Source organism: Typopeltis vanoorti, chromosome 10, assembly GCF_054136105.1.
Source record: "Typopeltis vanoorti isolate ZY-2024b chromosome 10, IOZ_Tvanoo_1.0, whole genome shotgun sequence".
Lineage (NCBI taxonomy): Eukaryota > Metazoa > Arthropoda > Arachnida > Uropygi > Thelyphonidae > Typopeltis > Typopeltis vanoorti.
The window spans coordinates 109125844-109145811 of NC_143558.1; the positions used below are offsets into that span (position 1 = coordinate 109125844).

The window sequence follows — 19968 nt, forward strand, 5'->3', positions numbered from 1 at the left end:
GACAAAAAAAACATTACAGGCAGAGTTAATTACAATACTATCAACAAGATTTACTCAAAATAACCACCATTAGCATCGATCACAGCTTCAATTCTGCTTCGGAACCTCGAACAAGCTGATGCTACAGTCTCCCTGGGAAGGGCCGCAAAAACTGTTTTAATTTAACCATTAACTGGGCTTTTGTATTACTGGAAGTGCGATTGGTGTCTTTTTCAACTGCGCCCCATACAAAATAATCCATGGGGTTAAGGTCTGGGGAGTTTGGAGGCCAAACATTTGGACTGGTGAAGTCGTAGAAATTTTCAGACAACCATTTTTGACTTTTCCCAGAGGTGTGGCAAGGGGCCGAATCCTGCTGCCATACATACGGCCTACCATTGGCTACCCTTGTTATCCAGGGCTTGACTACAGTTAGCAACTCCACGAACAAAGCCCGAATTCCAATGCCAGGGTTCTTCAACACCTGTTCCTGCAGATTTGCGACGAATTCTGCTGTACGAATGCAATCAGATCGTCTGCTAGGGATCTTTCTTCTTGCTACATCCTCGTAGTCACCATTGCAAGTCTCTAGTTCATGCCTGATTGTTTTTACTGTATTCAGGGAGCATTGGGCAGCAGTCGTAATATCCTTATTTTGATGGCGGGCACGAATCATCATGATACAAGTTATTCTCTTCCATGATTCAGGTGGGTTCCAGCTATCCATCCTTTCTGACATCTTGTATATGAATGAAGAAGGGTCCAAACTTTTAAATGAAGAGAAGTGTGTGTTAATACATGTAACTTACGGAAAAATATAATTAATTATAAATATGTCAAATTTATCCCGAACACCCTGTATATATATATAGGCACTCAGGCCAGGAGAGTGATTAGTATGGTGAGGAAGGCAAAACTGGAATACGAGAAGAGATTGGCCCTGAGATCCAAAGAAAATCCTAAGGAATTTTTTTTGCTATGCAGCCAATAGGAGGAGAAATGATTGTGGAAGAATGACATTGTTGGATAAAAATGGGAACAGTGACTGATGCAATGGACATAGTGGAGTTGTTCAATGAATCATCCTGGAGAAGTAGGTTTTAATACTAGAGGGATAGGGTTTAGAAATGCAAGAAGAGAGTGTGTTTCAAATACTGAGTACTCTGGATGTCAATAAAGCAATGGGACTGGATGAGTTTTTCACCATGGGTTTTGTGAGAATGTGCTAAAGAACTGAGAGCTCCACTGACCTGGCTTTTCAATGAAAGTTCCTCTGTTGGAGGAACTGCACTGGAGGAAGCGTGTGTGTGGGTGGGGTGGGGAAGAGATATGGGGGTGATATCTGATAGAAACCTGAAATTCAGGGAAGATATTGCAAAAGTGGTGAAGGTAATCCAGAGAATTGCTGCAATACTGAGAAGCTCATTTCCAGCTATACTGTGTGAATGGTAGGCGGTTATGAGAAAACCTGAGTTAATCACCCCCTTGGCAAGAGGTAGCAGTGATATAGTATGGAGAATATTCTGATGGGAATCTCCAGGAGCTCTGACAGCCAAAGACTGTACCATGAATGCTTAAAAAGTATCAATCCATTGATGGTAATTGGGTATACCCATTCATAGTGTCTTACTTTACAAATGTGTTCCAGTAGGATAATGCACTATGTCACATTGCTGGTATGATATCATTCAAGAGTAATCACCAAACCTAACAGCAACTTAGGAGTATAACCAGAAACTTTGAATCCTGTGGAATATCAGGATTATGCACATCGATCAATCTGGTGTTTGAATTCTCAACCTCAAATGCTCATAGACTACAGGAAGAAATCCTCACAATGTGGTAGAGCAGCCCTCCTTCAATGTTCAAAATGTATCACAGAATACAGAATATACATCATACCACCCAGTGGCAGTTCCAGCAGTAAAGGGTGGGGAGGGTTTACAAACTGTTAGGATGGTGTCATAATATTTTCACTTGGTATGTGTGTGTGTGTGTGTGTGTGTGTGTGTGTGTGTGTGTGTGTGTGTGTATATGCAAGTTAAGGAGAAAGAAGGAGCATGCTAATGTATTTCATGAACAGCTAGATGACAATATGAGGATGGCAGTTCTAAAGAACAGAAAAGTAGATGTAATGAAAAGAAGATGAATGAGAAGAAGGTTCAATAAGTTTAAAGTGAATGGAACATGATGTTGATCAACAACAGTTTGTTTTTGAACATGCTTAGAGAAAAGTGGAAAACTGATGAAAAACATCTAAAGCGATTAGAACATCTCTATGAGAGAGAAAAAGGGGTCCTATATTCATTAGATCATCTTTCTTGAAAGTATGCCTATACTTTTTCACATTTCCTCAGTGGCATGGAAACATACATTCCACACAGTACTCTGAACTGCCATTCCCTAACTAAAAACCTGGCTCTCCAAAAGATGTGCCAAGGCTGTACAGATGAAACACCAGACATGCCATAACTGGCTGAAATCAAGAACCTCATCCTCCTTCAGAGCTTATACTGAAGCCCAAAATAGATGCAAAAAAAAAAAAAAACAATCAATGATTCCAAAACAGAGTTCAAAAGAGCAAAAAAGCAAGAAACTAGCAGCCTGCCTAAACGGCAGCTGAGCCTTTTGGTCTCTCGGCAAAGCAATTAGCCGTAACTTCTGCTCAACACTATTCCCACCCTTATCATACCTAGATGGCTCTACTGCATTATCACCCACAGAAAAAGCCAATCTTCAGGCTCCACACTTTGCTTCCAATGCATGCATGCATAACTGATAATGTTAAATGTCCCCCAACCATTCCAGACACCCAACATAAAATGCCCCCTATATCCTTTTGCCAGGATGAGATCAGAAAAATACTGTCCAAATTAGACACAAAAAAATTCTCCTAGCCCTGATGGCATTCCCCCAATTGTCCTGAAAGTTTGTGCACCAGAACTGACTCCTATCATATGTCACCTATATATACTCTCTTACTCCACTAGAATCTATCCCACAAACTGGAAATTGGCCTATATCAGCCCATTCCCAAGAAGGTTGACAAGTCACTGCCGTCCAACTACTGCCCTATCTCGCTTACCTCAGTGTCCTGTCTAAAGTAATGGAAAAAATCATCAATTCCCAACTCCTACACTACCTTCAAGGCACCCAGCTAATAAACGACCACCAGTATGGATTCCATTGCTGCCAATCAACAGGAGATCTGCTCACATATGTCACCCATCTCTGAACAAATGCCATGCAGAAGTTTGGCGAATCTCAAGGAGGTTGCACTTGATATCTCCAAAGCCTTTGGCACAAAGGCTTACTAAGCAAACTACCATCATTTGGTCTGATCCAGGACTTTTGTAGTTTGATTGCCAGCTTTCTGTCTGGATGCACACTGTGTGTGATGATGGATGGCTCCCTATCCTCTCACCATTCAATTAATGCTGGAGTTCCACAAGGTTCTGTCATCTCACCAACCCTCTTCATACTATATATCAATGACCTACTTTAGTTGACCTCCAAACCAATACACAGTTTTGGAGATGACAGCATGCTACACTCCTTGCTTTCGTTTGATAAACTTTACCTTATACAACTCACCTCAATCAACAGAACATCAACCACCACCACCCTCAATTTCGATCTCTAAGCCATCCTACAATGGGGTTCGGATAACCACATCGATTTCAATGCTAACAAAACCCAGTTCTCTCCTATTTCCCATAAAAAAGAAACATTTTTTCCCAGTATCCTTTTTTAACGATACCCAAATTTCCAGACAATTTGAGATCTCTCTCTTCCTGGAATTACCCTCACATCAAACTTCTCTTGGCATAAACACATCACAACCATTGCAACCCCAGCTTCAAAAATACTAGGATATCTCTTTCGCTCAAGACATTACATCACCCCTGAACAGCTGTTAACATTATACAAATCACAAATCTGCTAGGGCTCATAAAAGCTCTTTCAAAATGCTTGACTCAATACAGAGGAGAGCAATTAGACTTATTAATGACCCGTCTCTTACCAACTCCCCCCCCCCTCACTTTTGCACAGACGTTTGGTTTTTGCAGTATGTCATCATCATCAAATTCCTGCCATGTACTCTCAAGGGGTGTACAGGATATGATAGTACTACATGAAAAAAATTACATCATTACTAACGTCCTATCTACAATTTTCCTCCAAATCAGTCTGTTACTTGTCAAGACTCCAACATTATCAGATCTTATATTTCTATCGTCTAAGGCACTTTGTATCGTATCAATCCACCTATATCTTGGTCTTCCTCTGGGTCGTTTTGCTGCCAACCTGGCAGAGAACACTTGTTTTGCTAATCTTTCCTTGTCAATTCTGTTTAGGTGACCATACCACCTGAGATTAGCTCTGCTAACGCATTCCTGGATGCTGACAATGTCAAGTTCTTTCCTAATATCCTCGTTTTTAATATGATATTGCCATTGATGCTATCTGTTCATGCCTATAATCTTTCTCAGGACTCTCATATCTGCGGTCTCTAGTCTTTGGTCAAGTGTTTTACTTCTGACCCAGCTCTCAGATCCATAAGTTAAAACTGGTTTGAACACTGTCTTGTATACAGCTAATTTAGTGTTCCGACTAATTTCTCTCTTATTCCATAAGAATTTATTCAATTGACTTCCCAACATACCAGGTTTGCTGATTCTGTTGTCTATTTCTATATTTAATTTACCATCTTCAGTAAAAATCGTGCCTAAGTAGCTGAAATGTTTTACTTGTTCCACAGGTTCTCCATTCACAACACAGTTGACATTTTCAATGATTCTGCCTATTTTCATTGTCTTTGTCTTTTTATTGCTGACCTTCATACCATATATATTACAACAGCTATTCAATTTAGTCAGAGAATCTTGCAGACTTGTAGCGGATTTATTTAGAAGTATAACATCATCCGCATAAAGCAAAGAGCTGATATTAACATCTCCAATTTTGATATCAGATTTAATACCACTTTATTTCATAATGTGATCCATATAGATAATGAATAACAGAGGGGATAATGTACATCCTTGTCCCACACCAGATTTAATATTAAACCATCTTCCTGTACTTCCTTCAATTCTAACTGCTGACTTACAACTCAAAGACTAAGTATTTCTTGATATAATGCCCCATTGACACCATATAACTGCAGCGTATTGAATAGCTTCTCTCTTGGAACCTTGTCATATGCCTTTTCCAAATCGACAAAACTTAAATACAGATCTTTGTTATATTCCCATGCTTTCTCGACTATTTGTCGTAAAGTGAAGATCTGATCCTGACAGCCTCTATTTGGCCTGAATCAAGCTTGTTCTTCACCAAGCTTTTTTTCCACAATTCTTCTCAACCGTTTCTCAAGTATACTTGCATGGATCTTGCCAGGAACACTCAGTAGGGAAATACCTCTGTAATTCCTACATTCAGTTTTATTTCCCTTTTAATATATGGGTACTATGAGAGCTCTACTCCAATCATAGGGAATTCGTCCCTCTGTCCAGGCTTTCTGAACTATGCAGTGCAGCCACCGTAAGACTCTTATGCCACTATACTTCAGCATTTCTGGTCGAATATCATCTACTCCTGCTGCCTTTCCACATTTCAAGCCTTTGATGGCTTTTTTTCTACTTCAAGTATGGATATGTATTCCTGACTGCATGCCTGGTCAGTGTTTTTTACCACTGTGCTGTCATCACTGCTTGTTTCATTTAGTAGTTTTTCAAAGTAATTACTCCATACCTCAAGGATATATATTTTTCTCCAGTTTTCATGTCACCTTTATCATCTCTAACTCCTTTTACAGCACTCTTTCCTCCATTCCTAAGCTTCTTCAACAACCTCCAGAATATTTTGCCACCTTCTTGATATTTATTTTCTATATTCTTGCCAAAGTCCTCCCATGACTTTTGTTTAGCTAGTTTTACACAGTGTTTAGCATTCTTGCATTTGTCTCTATATTCTCTAAGAGCATAAACTGACTTATTTGACAGGAACTTTTGATATGCTTTCTTCTTTTCCTTCACTGCCTCTTCAACTTCCTGTGTCCCATGGAGTATTGATTTTTCTATCCTTGCAGACAACCTCACCACATGACTCTCTGGCTGAACCAATCAGTGTTTTCTTCAAGGCTTGCTACTGAATCTCCAAGGTTTGGTTGCTGTTCTTAAACTCTTTCATTTTTTCCTTCAATAATCTTTGTGTATTTTAGTCTACAGTTCACATCCGAGAGCTGCTCAACTTTTATTCGCTTTAAAACTTTCTTACGTGTTATTCTTTTCAATACGAAATTCAATTTTATCCTGCTCAAGACTAAATATTGATCACTTCCAATTTTAAATCCTCTGTACACTCTGGTGTCCTGCACCAGAGAGAAAACATCAGTATCGACAATAACATAATCAATGAGACTTTTCTTATTCCTTGCCTCTTCTCTCCATGTGAATTTCTGCACATTTTTATGTTGGAACATGGTGTTAGTAATAAGCAGTCCATGGCCTGAGCAGAAATCCAACAGGTATTTGCTGTTATTTTTAGCTTTGCTCTTTTCTCCAAAATTTCCCAAAATATTTTTGTACGTCTGACAATCATTTTTTACTCTGCTATTTAGATCCCCAACAAGGACCAACTTTTCCTTTTTTCATTGTGTCAGTTGCTTTCTCTAAAGTCTCAAAAAATTCCTCCACTTCTATCTTAGTAGAACTTTCTGTGGGACCATAGGCACAAATAAGTCTCACTGTCCAGTTCCCCATTCTGATATTTGCCCACATCACTCTACTTGAGACTGTCTGCCATTCAAGAAGAATAGCCTTGTATTTAGTGTTGAATACTATGATCACTCCTTTGTTTCCTTGATTGTCATTACTGATATATAACATTTTGATTTATTGCTCAGAAAGATCTCACCAGTTTTTGTCTATTTTGTTTCAGTCATCCGTATTATGTCGACCTTGTACTTATCTAATTCCTCAGCTAGCTCCATTTCTTTGCCATTCAGGCTTCTTTCGTTGATAGTACCGATCTTTAACTCTGGTGATGTTGAGTTGGGGTTTGTTTTCAGATTTGTTCCAGTAGCTGACTTTTCCCTGTTCGCCCTGGTTCCCTGGCGAAAACAACGGGGACCTTGTTTAACCGGGCGACGCCCCAGCCAGCATGAAATTTTGTCATGTTGTACCATCATTTTTTATTTTGGTTTAACCAATAAGAATTCAATTTGGACAGCTAAATCGCAAATTGCCAATTTGCAGTATGTATATTCTACAAATATTTCCACGGGAAATGCTCATCTGAAATAATATCAATAATTCTTCCACTGAGTACTAATCTTGTTGGAATAAGTGCAGCTGCTGCTCAACATCCCTTCACAGTACACCTAGAAACAAACAGAACAAGTTTCTTTTCCTCCTCCTTCATCCCTGCAACTGCTGCACTGTGGAACAGTCTCTCCCCCCCCACTGCTGTGTTTCCTAAGGAATACAATTTACAGTCATTTCAATCAAATGTAAACAAGTTTCTCCTTTCCCAACCCACTACCCATACATGGTACTAATGTACTATAAGTTGAACAACCAACCTCTTGTGTATGGACTCAACATAAAAAAAATAAAATAAAATAAAAAAAATGCTTATTTTGCCTTCATGACTTGGAATAAGGTAAATGACTTACTTTATTCGTTTATGAATAAAACGAACTGAGAACCCAAATAAATGAAAACACATTCACATAAAAGTGAATGTTAGTTCAAAATTTGTAATATTTTTTGAAGAAAATTGTATTATCTTTACACAAATGTTTTGTAGTTTTTTTTCATATGATGTACCAGTACTGTTGAATTTAAAATTCAGCAGTTCTGATATTTTATTGATAATTTAAGTTAATTCAGTTTGATTTAAGTAATGAACTCTAAATTGAAGAAAGACTTGATTTGCTTCAGCTTAAACTGATGTGTAACCAATTATTGAATAACTGGTTATATTTTCCAGTTAATATAATTAAGATCATTATGCTTCACGTTTGAGAAGCTAACTAAATAAAATTTTTTGTTCATACCTGGAATTTTCTTGAAGACTGCAGATTTTTCAGGCATTTGTGGACTAAAAATTTCAACAGCTGTATACAGTTAAAGAAGAAAACAGAAGAGTACTTTTGAAAGGTATTACATTTATTATGTAAAAATAGTTAATTAACATAACCATCTGGAGCAGTGTTCTAGGAAAGGATCTAACACATTGAAAAACATGAATAATCCATTTTGGCATTTATGTATTCATATGTTCGTAAATATTTTCAAATTACAAACACTGAAAGTCATTTGTATGAATGGATTAAACCACTTATAATCTCTGTCCCTTTAGAAAAGTTCATATAATTAATCAACTAATTCTCAAATCAGCTTTTTTCTTCTTCTTCTTTTTTTTATTTTTTATTTTTTTTAAAGCTCTGATAACCGGAAGTTTCATATGTTCATTTTAACTGAAATAAAATATTTTTACTTCATCAACTGTATATTCAATGGCAATAACATTTTTAAACATTTACTTTTTAAAATCCTCTTGATGTGAACTAAGGACCGAGCCACACATCAACGCATCCTATCACTACTTCTATATCTTGTCTGAAGAAGTCACAAGCAACAAATATTCATTTAAGAGGAGATGAACCCTCTTATTTACATGGGCTAACAAATCCAAATGCTGTTTAGGATTAAGGTGATGTTCCAATTTAGCTGTCTTTCAACCACATTTATAAAGATTGCATTAATTGGAAAACTATGTTAATAATTGCAAATTTGCATGTCAGGAATCAACAACCCACAATCAAAATAACATTGGAGTTAAAAGTGTGAATGAACTGAAAGATGAGATGAATATCACATGAATTACTGAATATTTTGTTCATGATGTTCCTAATATAACCAGTGTCAACTCTCACTATAGGAAAGTCATAGCAACCACTGAGATAGTGTGTTATAATGGATATTTTGCAATAGTAAATTTCTTATAGTATAACATTGTACCTAAAGGGCTTTGGTTGGGGCTTTTAAGTAGTTTGTTACAGTAAATTGATTGAGGTACTCCATTAGCTAAGCTTAGATTAGAGTTCTCTGCATTTATCACCAAATACTCTAAAAGAATATACATATGATAAACAAACATAATATACTGAACTGACCTTATGAATTGAGTTGTTTGAGCCACAGTTGCTCAGTCAGTGTCACTGATGCTCTTTGGTTGGAAAGACCTGGGTTCAAATCATCTAGGATGTGAAGAACTTCTATCAGGACTTTTAAACTGAAGGTGAGCTTGTTTGTTTCATACAAAGGTGGCAGAGTTTTTCCTCCCAGAAACTTGGAATTTTCATTCTGCAAAACAGGCAAACCAGCCAGAACAACACACATACACAATTCAGACGTATGCCTTGGTTTCAAATGGGTTCCAATCAAATCTAGGATGTGAAGAACTTTCATCAGGACTTTTCAACTGAAGGTGTGAGAGCCTGTTTCATACAAAGGTTGCAGGGAGAAAAAAATTTCTCCCATAGACTCCAGTTTTTCATTCTGCAAAACAGGTAAACTGGCCAGAAGAACACATACACAAATCAGACACAGCAGAAAATGCAGACAGGATTAACTTTCCAAAGCAGGTTTCTAAGAAGCAAAGTCACTTGGGCTGTGACTGGCTACTGAGCCTAACACTACAGACAAGATGGAATTTTTTGAACGAATGAATGAATATGAAAAAATAAACCCATAAATTTAATTCACAAGAGAAAATCTTATTATCTGATTACTTTATTATCACCAAGATGCATGAAGAATCCACCAATCATGGAAATTATTCACTTGTCTTCCCCTACTATCCTTACTGTATTAAAAAAAAAGCTAGTTGAACATAAATTGTCAATGAATACAAATAACCCTCATCAACAATAATTCTAAATAAAACATCACACAATTTAAAGTATATTACAAAATTAACAATATTTGCAACAGTTAATAAATAATCTTGATAAAGTTAAAATTTCATTATCTCTCCCAAAAAAAAACATGATTAACACCTTTATGTTGTAGAAAGTTTTTTTTTTTTTGCTTGGTTACAAAGTAAACTTGATTACAATTATACTTGCTAAGAAATTATATTGTTGCTTTAATCCTTTATCTAAGTAAAAGAAACAAAGTTTGCATGTAAAGTAGAGGCTGTTAACTTCATATCAATTGCCTTAGTATCCCATAAGCCAAAGCACACTTCCTTTCAGGTATACAATAATTATTATTATGTTATGCATTATGGGATAGATCACTACCCAGACTGGTTTTAACCTTTACTGAAGTATCATCAGTCAAAGGTTGAATTAATGCAGAAGTCAATTATTTTCCATATACAAGTAGCAAAAAAGCACATCACCTTAATCTGGATCAGAGATAATTGCAGAAATTTTCTTTTCAATTAGCTATAAAGTAAATTATACTTGCCAAGAAATTATATTCTTATAAGACTATTACACTTTTTTTATATAATGTTCGTCAAGTAGCTTTATTTTATTGTCCTACATGTTTCGCCAGTTTTTTCTATCGGCATCTTCAGGGAATATAAACTAGTAAGCTATATGAAGGTAACAGACTAGGTTATAACTGATGGTTCTAATTCATATAAAAATTAGTATTGAACAAGGCAATGCGCGTGTCTCAGGAACGTGATTTATTCGTTATGGCTCATGATGTAATTGTCATGAAAGTTCATTTCTTTGATGTTTAATGATCTGATTAAAGCTTTCCAAATTTCTGGTAAGATTAGACCTTGATTCTTGTTTAGGTTTTCACTTTTATAGGCGACTGTAGCTGCTTCCTTGAAGGTTCTTGAATGGTAGTTATCTTCTATATAGGGCATAAGACTCTTATCCCACTCAATGTGATAGTTAGTAGAGGCAAAGTGGCAAGAAAGGCCTAAAATGTCTAGTCTGTTGTTTCTGACATATCCTATGTGTTCTTTCTTTCTTTCTCGTTTCAAAGCTTCTAGAGGTCTGACCTACATAACTAATACCACATGAGCAAGGTATATAATATACTCCAGAGTACTTGTAGAATGGATGAGGATCTTTCGGTGATCTTAAAAATTTCTGAATAGTGTTGATTGGCTTGAATGCTACTCTGATATTATGTGGTTTTAGAAGGTTAGCTAATTTTTTGGAAATGCTGCTGATAAATGGAATAGTAATAGTACTGAAATATTGGACGTCATCACTCTGTCTATGTGGTATATCAGTCAAGAGAATCTTGTTGTAGAGTCTTTTTGGATAACCATTTAAAGACAGTTCTCTGGATATTGTAGTTAATTCCATTTGTAGGTCATTCTTATCTGTTGTGTACTGTATAGCTCTTTTCTTGAGCATATGGATAATGTTAAGTTTCTGAGCTATATGATGAGACGAGTTGAAATGGAGGTAACGTCCAGTATTTGTAGGTTTTCTATAAACAGATAGGTTGATTTGTTTCTTTATTAGGATGTCAAGGAATGGCAGTTTTCCATCTTTTTCAATTTCTAATGTGAATTTGATGGTATGGATGGAATTTGATTTGGTTAAGGTAATCCATTTGTCAGCAGCATTTCCAAAAAATTAGCTAACCTTCTAAAACCACATAATATCAGAATAGCATTCAAGCCAATCAACACTATTAGGAAATTTTTAAGATCACCGAAAGATCCTCATCCATTCTACAAGTACTCTGGAGTATATAATATAACTTGCTCATGTGGTATTAGTTATGTAGGTCAGACCTCTACAAGTTCTGAAACGAGAAAGAAAGAAAGAACACATAGGATATGTCAGAAACAACAGACTAGACATTTTAGGCCTTTCTTGCCACTTTGCCTCTACTAACCATCACATTAAGTGGGATAAGAGTCTTATGCCCTATATAGAAGATAACTACCATTCAAGAACCTTCAAGGAAGCAGCTACAGTCGCCTGTAAAAGTGAAAACCTAAACAAGAATCAAGGTCTAACCTTACCAGAAATTTGGAAAGCTTTAATCAGATCATTAAACATCAAAGAAATGAACTTTCATGACAATTACATTATGAGCCATAACGAATAAATCACATTCCCGAGACACGCGCATTGCCTCGTTCAATACTAATTTTTTGTATGAATTAGAACCATCAGTTATAACCTAGTCTGTTACCTTCATATAGCTTACTAGTTTGTATTCCCTGAAGATGCCGATAGAAAAAAATTGGCGAAACATGTAGGACAATAAAATAAAGCTACTTGACGAACATTATATAAAAAAAAGTGTAATAGTCTTATAAATAATAGTCAAGAAAAAAATTCAACACAAATTATATTCTTGTTTAATCCCTTATCCAAGTGTAACCAAACAGAGTTTACTCGTGAAGTATCTTCATGACTTGGATTAAACAAGAATATAATTATTGTTTAATATAAACTTCTTGTAAAATAAATTCTTGTTTAATATATAAAAGAATATAAACAAGAATAGCTGCTCCGTAGTGCAATTGGAAGAACGATGGTACGTTGCGCCCTTCGATTAGAAAAGGCCTAAGTTCGATTCTCGTCATGATGGGAGGAATCTTTATATGGGTGTTTTCATATGAAGGTGAGTTAGCCGATCTCATACGCAGGTAGCAGGGTTTTTTCTCCCAGAAACTCGGGTTTTTTCATCCTGCATACAGATAAATCAGCCCTTCAGAACACACACAATTTACAGATAAAAAAATACTAGCTGTGGGGGTAGTGGTTGTGTGCAGTAGATGGCGTTAATGTAGGTGATTGGTAGTAAAGGAGACCGAGAGTTGTACAGTAGGTATCCTCCTGCGATGAGTTCTTCGGACTCCTTGAAGGTGTCATGAATAATAATAATAATAATAATTTCTTGGCAGGTATAATTCATCTTGTAACCAGAAGCAAAAATACTTTTACAAATATCTCAGATCCATAGTATTTTAATAATAGGGAGATACACTTTTTACTGCTTGATTATGGAAAATATTTTACTTAATTCTTGATTTAATCCTTTATCCAAGTTCTGATCTTCACAACTTGGACAAAGGATTAAATATAATTTCTTGATAAGTAAAATTTATTTTGTAAGCAAGTGAAAATATATTTAACAACTATCTTTAATCCAAAGCATTTTAATAATAAGGTGATGAACCATATCTGCTAGTTGTATATGGAAAATATTTGACTTCTACATTAACTCAACCTCTGACTGATGAGACTTCAATAAAGGCCAAATATTTTGTGAGTAGTTGTACCCCTTCCCATAATGCAAAGCATTATACACCTTAGAAAGGAAGTATGCTTTGCATTATGAGATACTAGGATGTAGTGGTCAGTGTCCACATGCTGAGAAAGGCCAGATTTAGATGTTTATTATTGTTAATATAAGATTGGTGTCTTGTAGTCTTATTTCGACAGAATGTCCTTTTGTCCAAAGTCTGAGTGGAGGAACTCACGCTGAACTTGGTAAACATCAGATAGAGAGAGACGGGGCAGCTTATCTTTCATGGATGGTAACCAAAAGGAAATTTTGTTGATAGGGAAAAAAATAGGAACTAAATGATATCTTGTCAGGATCTTAGCAATTGTCTCAGAATTGCCTACAATATATGGAATAGGGACTTACCATACAGGTTCAGGGTTTTTGGTGATGGGCTTGTAAGAGAGTCCAAGATGAATTTAAACTTCCTGAGGTGAAACCGTTCTATAGTAAGATGCAATGGATGGTGTTCAATTCTTGTTGGAGGGCTTTTGAATTAGAGAAGACAACATGTGCTCTGTTGAGCAAAAATTTAAAGAAGCCTATTTTTTGAGATGAATGATGTGCTTAATGCATTTTTGAAAATTATGGAGACAACTACCATGTTTGAATAAAAATTTTAGTTTAATATAACTAAAATCTACATTTGACGTTTCACCCTTTATGTCAAGGTCATCTTCTGGAGCATACAACTATACACAGAAAACAAGCTACACTACAATCAAACTGGCTTCTTAAAGACACTGACCAACTGCTACAACAATTGTTGGCCTGACCTCTGGTGAAAAAAATAAAATAAAATAAAAATAAAATAAAATAAAATAAATAAAAAAATAATAATAATTATATATAAATCATTATTATTTATTATTATTTAAAAAAATTTTTTAAAGTTTTTTTTATTTATTTATTTTTTATTATTTTTTTTTTTCACCAGAGGTCAGGCCAACAATTGTTGTAGCGGTTGGTCAGTGTCTTTAACAAACCAGTTTGAGTGTAGTGTAGCTCGTTTTCTGTGTATAGTTGTATGCTCCAGAAGATGACCTTGACATAAAGGTCAAAACAATGAATGTAGATTTTAGTTATATTAAACTAAAGTTTTTATTCAAACATGGTTGTTGTCTCCATAATTTTCAAAAATGCATTTGGATCACCGTGTAAGCCTAAAAGAAAGGATGTGCTTAATCTTGCTGTATGTAGGAGTCTGTGAAGGTAGTTGACATTGAATAGAAGTGGCAAGTATTTCAGAAGAGGTATGGGAAAGGAGGACATCCAGGAAAGCTAATTGTCCATCCTTTTCTTTTTCCATCATAAAGCTGATGCGTGAGTGTAGGCTGTTGATTCTGGTTAAAAAGCTAAGTAGAGATTTTTTGGAGTCTGGACTACGGGCGAACACATCATCTCCATATTAGACCCAAAAGAAAAGTTGGGGTTGTATTGATGAGAATAGAGATTCTTCAAGATGCCCTAAGTAGAAATTAGCAAGTTTAGGTGACAAGGGACCTCCCATGGCAGTTCCTTCAATCTATCTGTTTGCAGAACTGGTTCCTGCAGATGAAATAGCCTGAGTGCATGACAAATTTGAATATTTCAGTTATGTTAAGAGGAAACTCATCCGATAACAGTTGGAGTGTGTCAGTCAAAGGTACACTAGTAAATAAGGACTGGATATCAAGGCTAATCATGAGGTCTGTATGTTGAAGGGTCAAGTTTTTTATTTTGTGAAAATATCAGATGAATTCTTCACAGAGGTTTGTGTGTGTGGCCAGTGCAGGAGCTTAAAAGACAAGCCAGGAATTTGGCTAAGCAACAGGAAGTTTAGCTCTGAGTAGCACCCAGAAGACTTGAAAGAAACCATCAAATCGTCACTTGCTCATCACATTTATGAACTACGAGCCGGCAAAAATGTGATCTCCCCCTGAATACCTGCAATATCTTCTATTGGAAAATGGAAAAAATTAAAATGGAAACATGGAAAATTTTCCAGAAATAATATCTATAATACTAATACCTTTTATCTTAAACAGCGATCTCGTCTCCTTAGTTTTTAGACTTCTCGAGGCAGTCTCTACAATGTTCTTACAAAAAAAAAAAAAAAAAAAAAGCAACTTATTCTCCACCACAAGTTTCACTCACTTTCTCAAAAGCAAAACCGACCAAGGTAAACCTGGTGATAAACAGATGAGTTGTCAACATATCCAGACAGTCCCTCACTCCTGCATATACTACTGTGCTTGCAAGAGGACATGATTTTGCTATAGTGCCTAAAAGAATTCCATATCTGGATTTCCTTTGTAACATTGAGAAGAACCTAACCGCCCTCTCAAGTAATAATGCTAATAAATCTGACTTGAAGTCTCCTCAAAGCTAAACTTTCTCCCCAAACTTATCACTAGATCAAATTAAGGCCCTAAAATCATTGAGACATAATAACCATCTCACCATAATGTAAGCTGACAGGAGCAAACAGAAGATAATTTTTTTTGTTGTACTCAATAGTTATTATGAACAACATTGAGTACAACAAAAAAAAGTAATTATCTTCTGTTACACGATCAGTAACAGAAGAACACAGTAATGTTTAAGAAGATTGACAACATCGACTTAGAAATAACTAAAAATATTTAACTATTACTTCCTATATTTTGCTGAAGTAAAATCAGCATATTCAGGGATTAATAGACTGGTTTTACACACAGGCACACTTCAGCAACAAAGATGGAACAGGAGAAATACAGGATGACCTAAAGTCCTATAATTATGCCACTTATTGGTTTTGCTTGGGTTTTCTTGGTTGTTTGGCTGATTGTCTGCTGATGAGGGTTTCCCATATGAGACGCAGTTTGATACAACCATATTTATTTAGGTAGTTGGTAAGAGCTGCAGCAGATTTGAGAAAAGACCTCTCGAATTTAAATTTGCTTTGGTGGAGTAAAATGGCTTTTCTTCAGTAGATCCTGTGCTGGGTATCCATGGCATGGTCTGCTAATCCTGAGTGGCCGTACTGGTGGCAACAGATGTAATCCTGGTGCTCGGATATAAGGATGTTGGCTGTCCTGCCTGTTTCACCATAGTATGAGCAGTTGCAGCTGCAGGGTATCTGGTATACTCCAGGTAAATCCATAGGTTGTAGATGATCTTTGGAAGAGCAGATAAGGGTTGCTAGCTTTCTATGTGGTTTATAAGTGGTCACAAGATTGTGCTTTTTTTTAAAGATCTTGGCCACCTTTTCTGAGATGCCACAAATATAAGGGATGGTGTGGGTATGTGGTGTTAAAAATCTTTATCTGGTGGGAAGTGAAGCCATTGGCCAAAAAGGTGCTTTATATGTGGGTGAGTTCTGCACTGAGTGCAATGTTATCTGAACAAATTAATTTTGCTCAGTGGTTTGGAACTCTAAAGTTTTTAGAGTTCTAAACTGATGGGAGGAGCGGTGGGAGTGATGCAACTATTGATGGATGTATTTACTTGTGAATCTAATGCAGCTCTAACCAACTATCTCAACCTAAACAAATATGATGGTATCAAACTGCCTGTCATATAGGAAACCCTCACTGGCAGACAGTCAGCCCAACAAGAAAGAACACCTAATCAAAGCCGATAGGTGACATAATTATAGAACTTTAGGTCATCCTGTCATCCTGTATCCCTCCTGTTCCATCTTTGTTACTGAAGTGGATCTGCGTGCAGGTGTATTAATCTCTGATGATGCCGATTTAACTTTGGTGAAATATAGGAAGTAATAAGTAAATGTTTTTTTGTTATTTCTAGTCAATTTCCTTTAACAACACAATGCTGGAGAATCAGTGTATAAGTCTAAACACCATAATTACTATCATCCACGGAGATTTACTTGCATGCAAGGCCCACAAGTTTGGTAAGTTAAAACTGAAACTAGCAAGAGAACTCAACAAGGTTAGCCTTCGTTAAACAGTGCAGGGATAATAAAGTGATTCCCAATTGTGTAAAATTAAAATACTGCTTCCATTCAAACAAGGTGTTCCACATTTACAAGTGCACTCTACTACATGAGCAAATAAGTATGATGTGTTCTGTGTTTGGGGATACCAATGAAGCTATCAGTATGCTACAAGAGAAGCTCTTTGTTATGCTGAATGCTAACCTCTGGATGATCATCTTAGACATCCAAATGCATTGGTTGCTAAGGGCTTATAAAAAGTAAAAAAAAAAGAAAAGAAAAAAGTCTGTACATAAAAAAGTTTGGAAATCTAACAAAAAATTTACCAATGCCTTCAAGACTGTCCAAAATATCCAAAAAGTGTGAAATTATCTCACTCTGATTCCCGAATGCTGAATGCTCCGATTCCAACTGAATGCCAATCCTCTCCCTCTATGTTTCCTCTCTATCTCCTTTTATCCCTAAATTTTCAGCGTTCCTCGCTTATATATCCGTTCTTCCCCCCTTAAATTATTCTCGTGATCTCTTTAACTAAAACTCTTTTCAATAAACTTTTAACATTCTCCTCACGCACTGTTCCAAACTCGCGCTCGCTAACTTACATATGTCTCCATGACAACAAAACAAAACATAATAAAATTGAGCTATTGCAAAACGTTAAACTTCTACAAGTAGGAATAAATAAAGAATATTTACATTTCAATTAATAAGCAGTTAAAATATTGAATACAAATTCTTATAACATTATCATAGCAATAAATAAAATAAACTTAATAATATTTAAATACAGAGTCTAATACTATTATCATATATCTTCGATTAATTAATTAATTATTATTAGAACTTCAAGGAAAATACATGAATAATAAATCTTAAGCAAGGAACTAACAAATAATATATAAACAAGTCTTGCTTAGTATATGGTAGATTATGTTAAATGTGAATGAAGAACAAAAACATACAAAATAATTTCATTCACAGTTTAACAAGCGGGAATGTCAGACTATGAAATTCTAAGTGTGTGAAATAGCCTTTCCAAAAACTTTCATGCTCTTAAAATCTTTGCTAAAGCTCTTCTAACAATTCTTTTTTTTTACATACTCTTCTGAAACTCTATTTTCTGCCTTATATAATATCAAATCGAAAGGGAGAAATAGACTGCGGAATGATTTGAGTGCTGCCTGTGTGGCATTAAAATGTACACACTATAGCCTTTCTATAAAGCAACTTTCTACCAGTACTCGGTAACAGAAAAGTCATTAAATGTAATGTAAGTTTGTAATTTCACTTTATTAAATTAATTGTATAATATGAATATATAGATTTTATATCAATGTCCAATTAAATAAATAGCCTAATATGATATGTATAAGTCACCAACAATGATTATCGGTAATTAGTTCACGGAATTAACAACGCAAATAAAGTATATTAATTAAAGGTAACGTTAATAAATAACTTCTATATTTCGGCAATGTCACATTGCCATCTTCAGGAACATAAAGATATGGTATGTGCACACAGGCACTAACAATAGCAAATGAGGAAGAAAGCAAGACACTAACATTGTTCCTAAAGTCCTAATGATGCCCTCTGGCAGGCTAATTTGGTTGTCTTGGCCGTTGGGCTGAAGATCTCAAAATGTAAGTCTCCCAAATTTGGAGTAGTTTCATGCACCCAAATTTGTTGAGGTTAGGAACGTTTTTTAGGGTTGATGATGATTGATTGAATAATCTTTCGTATTTAAACTTGCTGCGGTGTATTATTTTTGTTTTCTTCCAACGATTTCTACGATGGGTATCTAAGGCATGGTCTGCTAGCCCAGAACGGCTGTACTGGTGAAACTGGATGTAGTCTTTGTGTTCTGAAATCCTGATATTTGTTGTTCTGCCTGTTTGGCCAAAGTGGACAATTTGCAGCTGCAAGGGACCTGGTATACACCAGGTAAGTCTATGGGAAGTGGTTGGTCTTTGGTAGAGCGGATAAGGGATGCCAACTTTTTATATGGTCTGTAACAAGAAGTAAGGTCATATTTTCTGAGGATATTAGTTATTTTCTCAGAGGTGCCCTGGATGTAGGGAACAGTGATAGATTTGGTGTAATCTTTATTGTGGAGGAGGGGGGTTACTGGTTTTAGTATTTTTTGGATTTTTTTGGGGTTATAGCCATTGGCTAAGAAAGTGTTGTCGATGTGGTTTAGTTCAGTAGTTAGGGCCTTGTCATCTGAGCAGATTAATTTTGCCCTGTTATATAGTGTTTTTATAACCCCATATTGTTGTGAAGGGGGGGGGGGGATTGCTGGTGAATGTATCTGCCAGTATGGGTGGGTTTTCTATAAACAGAGAAAACCAAAGATCCATCAAGCTGGCAGGTGATTAAAGTGTCTAGGAAGGGGAGGGTGTTGTTTTCCTCTTTTTCTAAGATGAACTGGACCCTGGGGTGTTGGTTGTTTAAGTGTGTTAGGAAGGAGTGGAGTGAGTCTGAGCCATGTGGCCAAATAGCAAACACATCATCCACATAACGAAGCCAAATAGTGGGTTTTTTGGGGTGGAGTTTAAGGATTTCTCTTCAAAGGTCTCCATAAAGAAATTGGCCAAAGGTGGGGAAAGCGGTGAACCCATGGCTGTCCCCTCTATCTGTTTGTAGAACTTTCCTTGCCAAACGAAATAGCCTGAGTTCATTGTGAACTGAAATAGGGCTGAGATATCGGGAGGAAACTTGGCTTGGATTAGTTCTAGGGTTTCTTTGAGTGGGACATTAGTGAATAGGGAGGAG

The 19968-nt window shown here is 36.1% G+C and overlaps 1 protein-coding gene across 7 annotated transcripts in view; it reads right to left on the reverse strand.

Annotated features, from left to right (window-relative positions):
* Positions 1-19968, reverse strand: part of Tbce (Tubulin-binding cofactor E) — a 319945-nt gene that overhangs the window by 75379 nt on the left and 224598 nt on the right. For 5 of the 7 annotated variants that reach the window (XM_090399264.1, XM_090399265.1, XM_090399266.1 and 2 more), the window contains exon 12: positions 8042-8101. The exons of the other annotated variants lie outside the window; for them this stretch is intronic. In XM_090399264.1, the coding sequence (XP_090255390.1) occupies positions 8042-8101 (60 nt within the window). The remainder of the gene's footprint in view (positions 1-8041; positions 8102-19968) is intronic. 7 annotated transcript variants of the gene reach the window in all.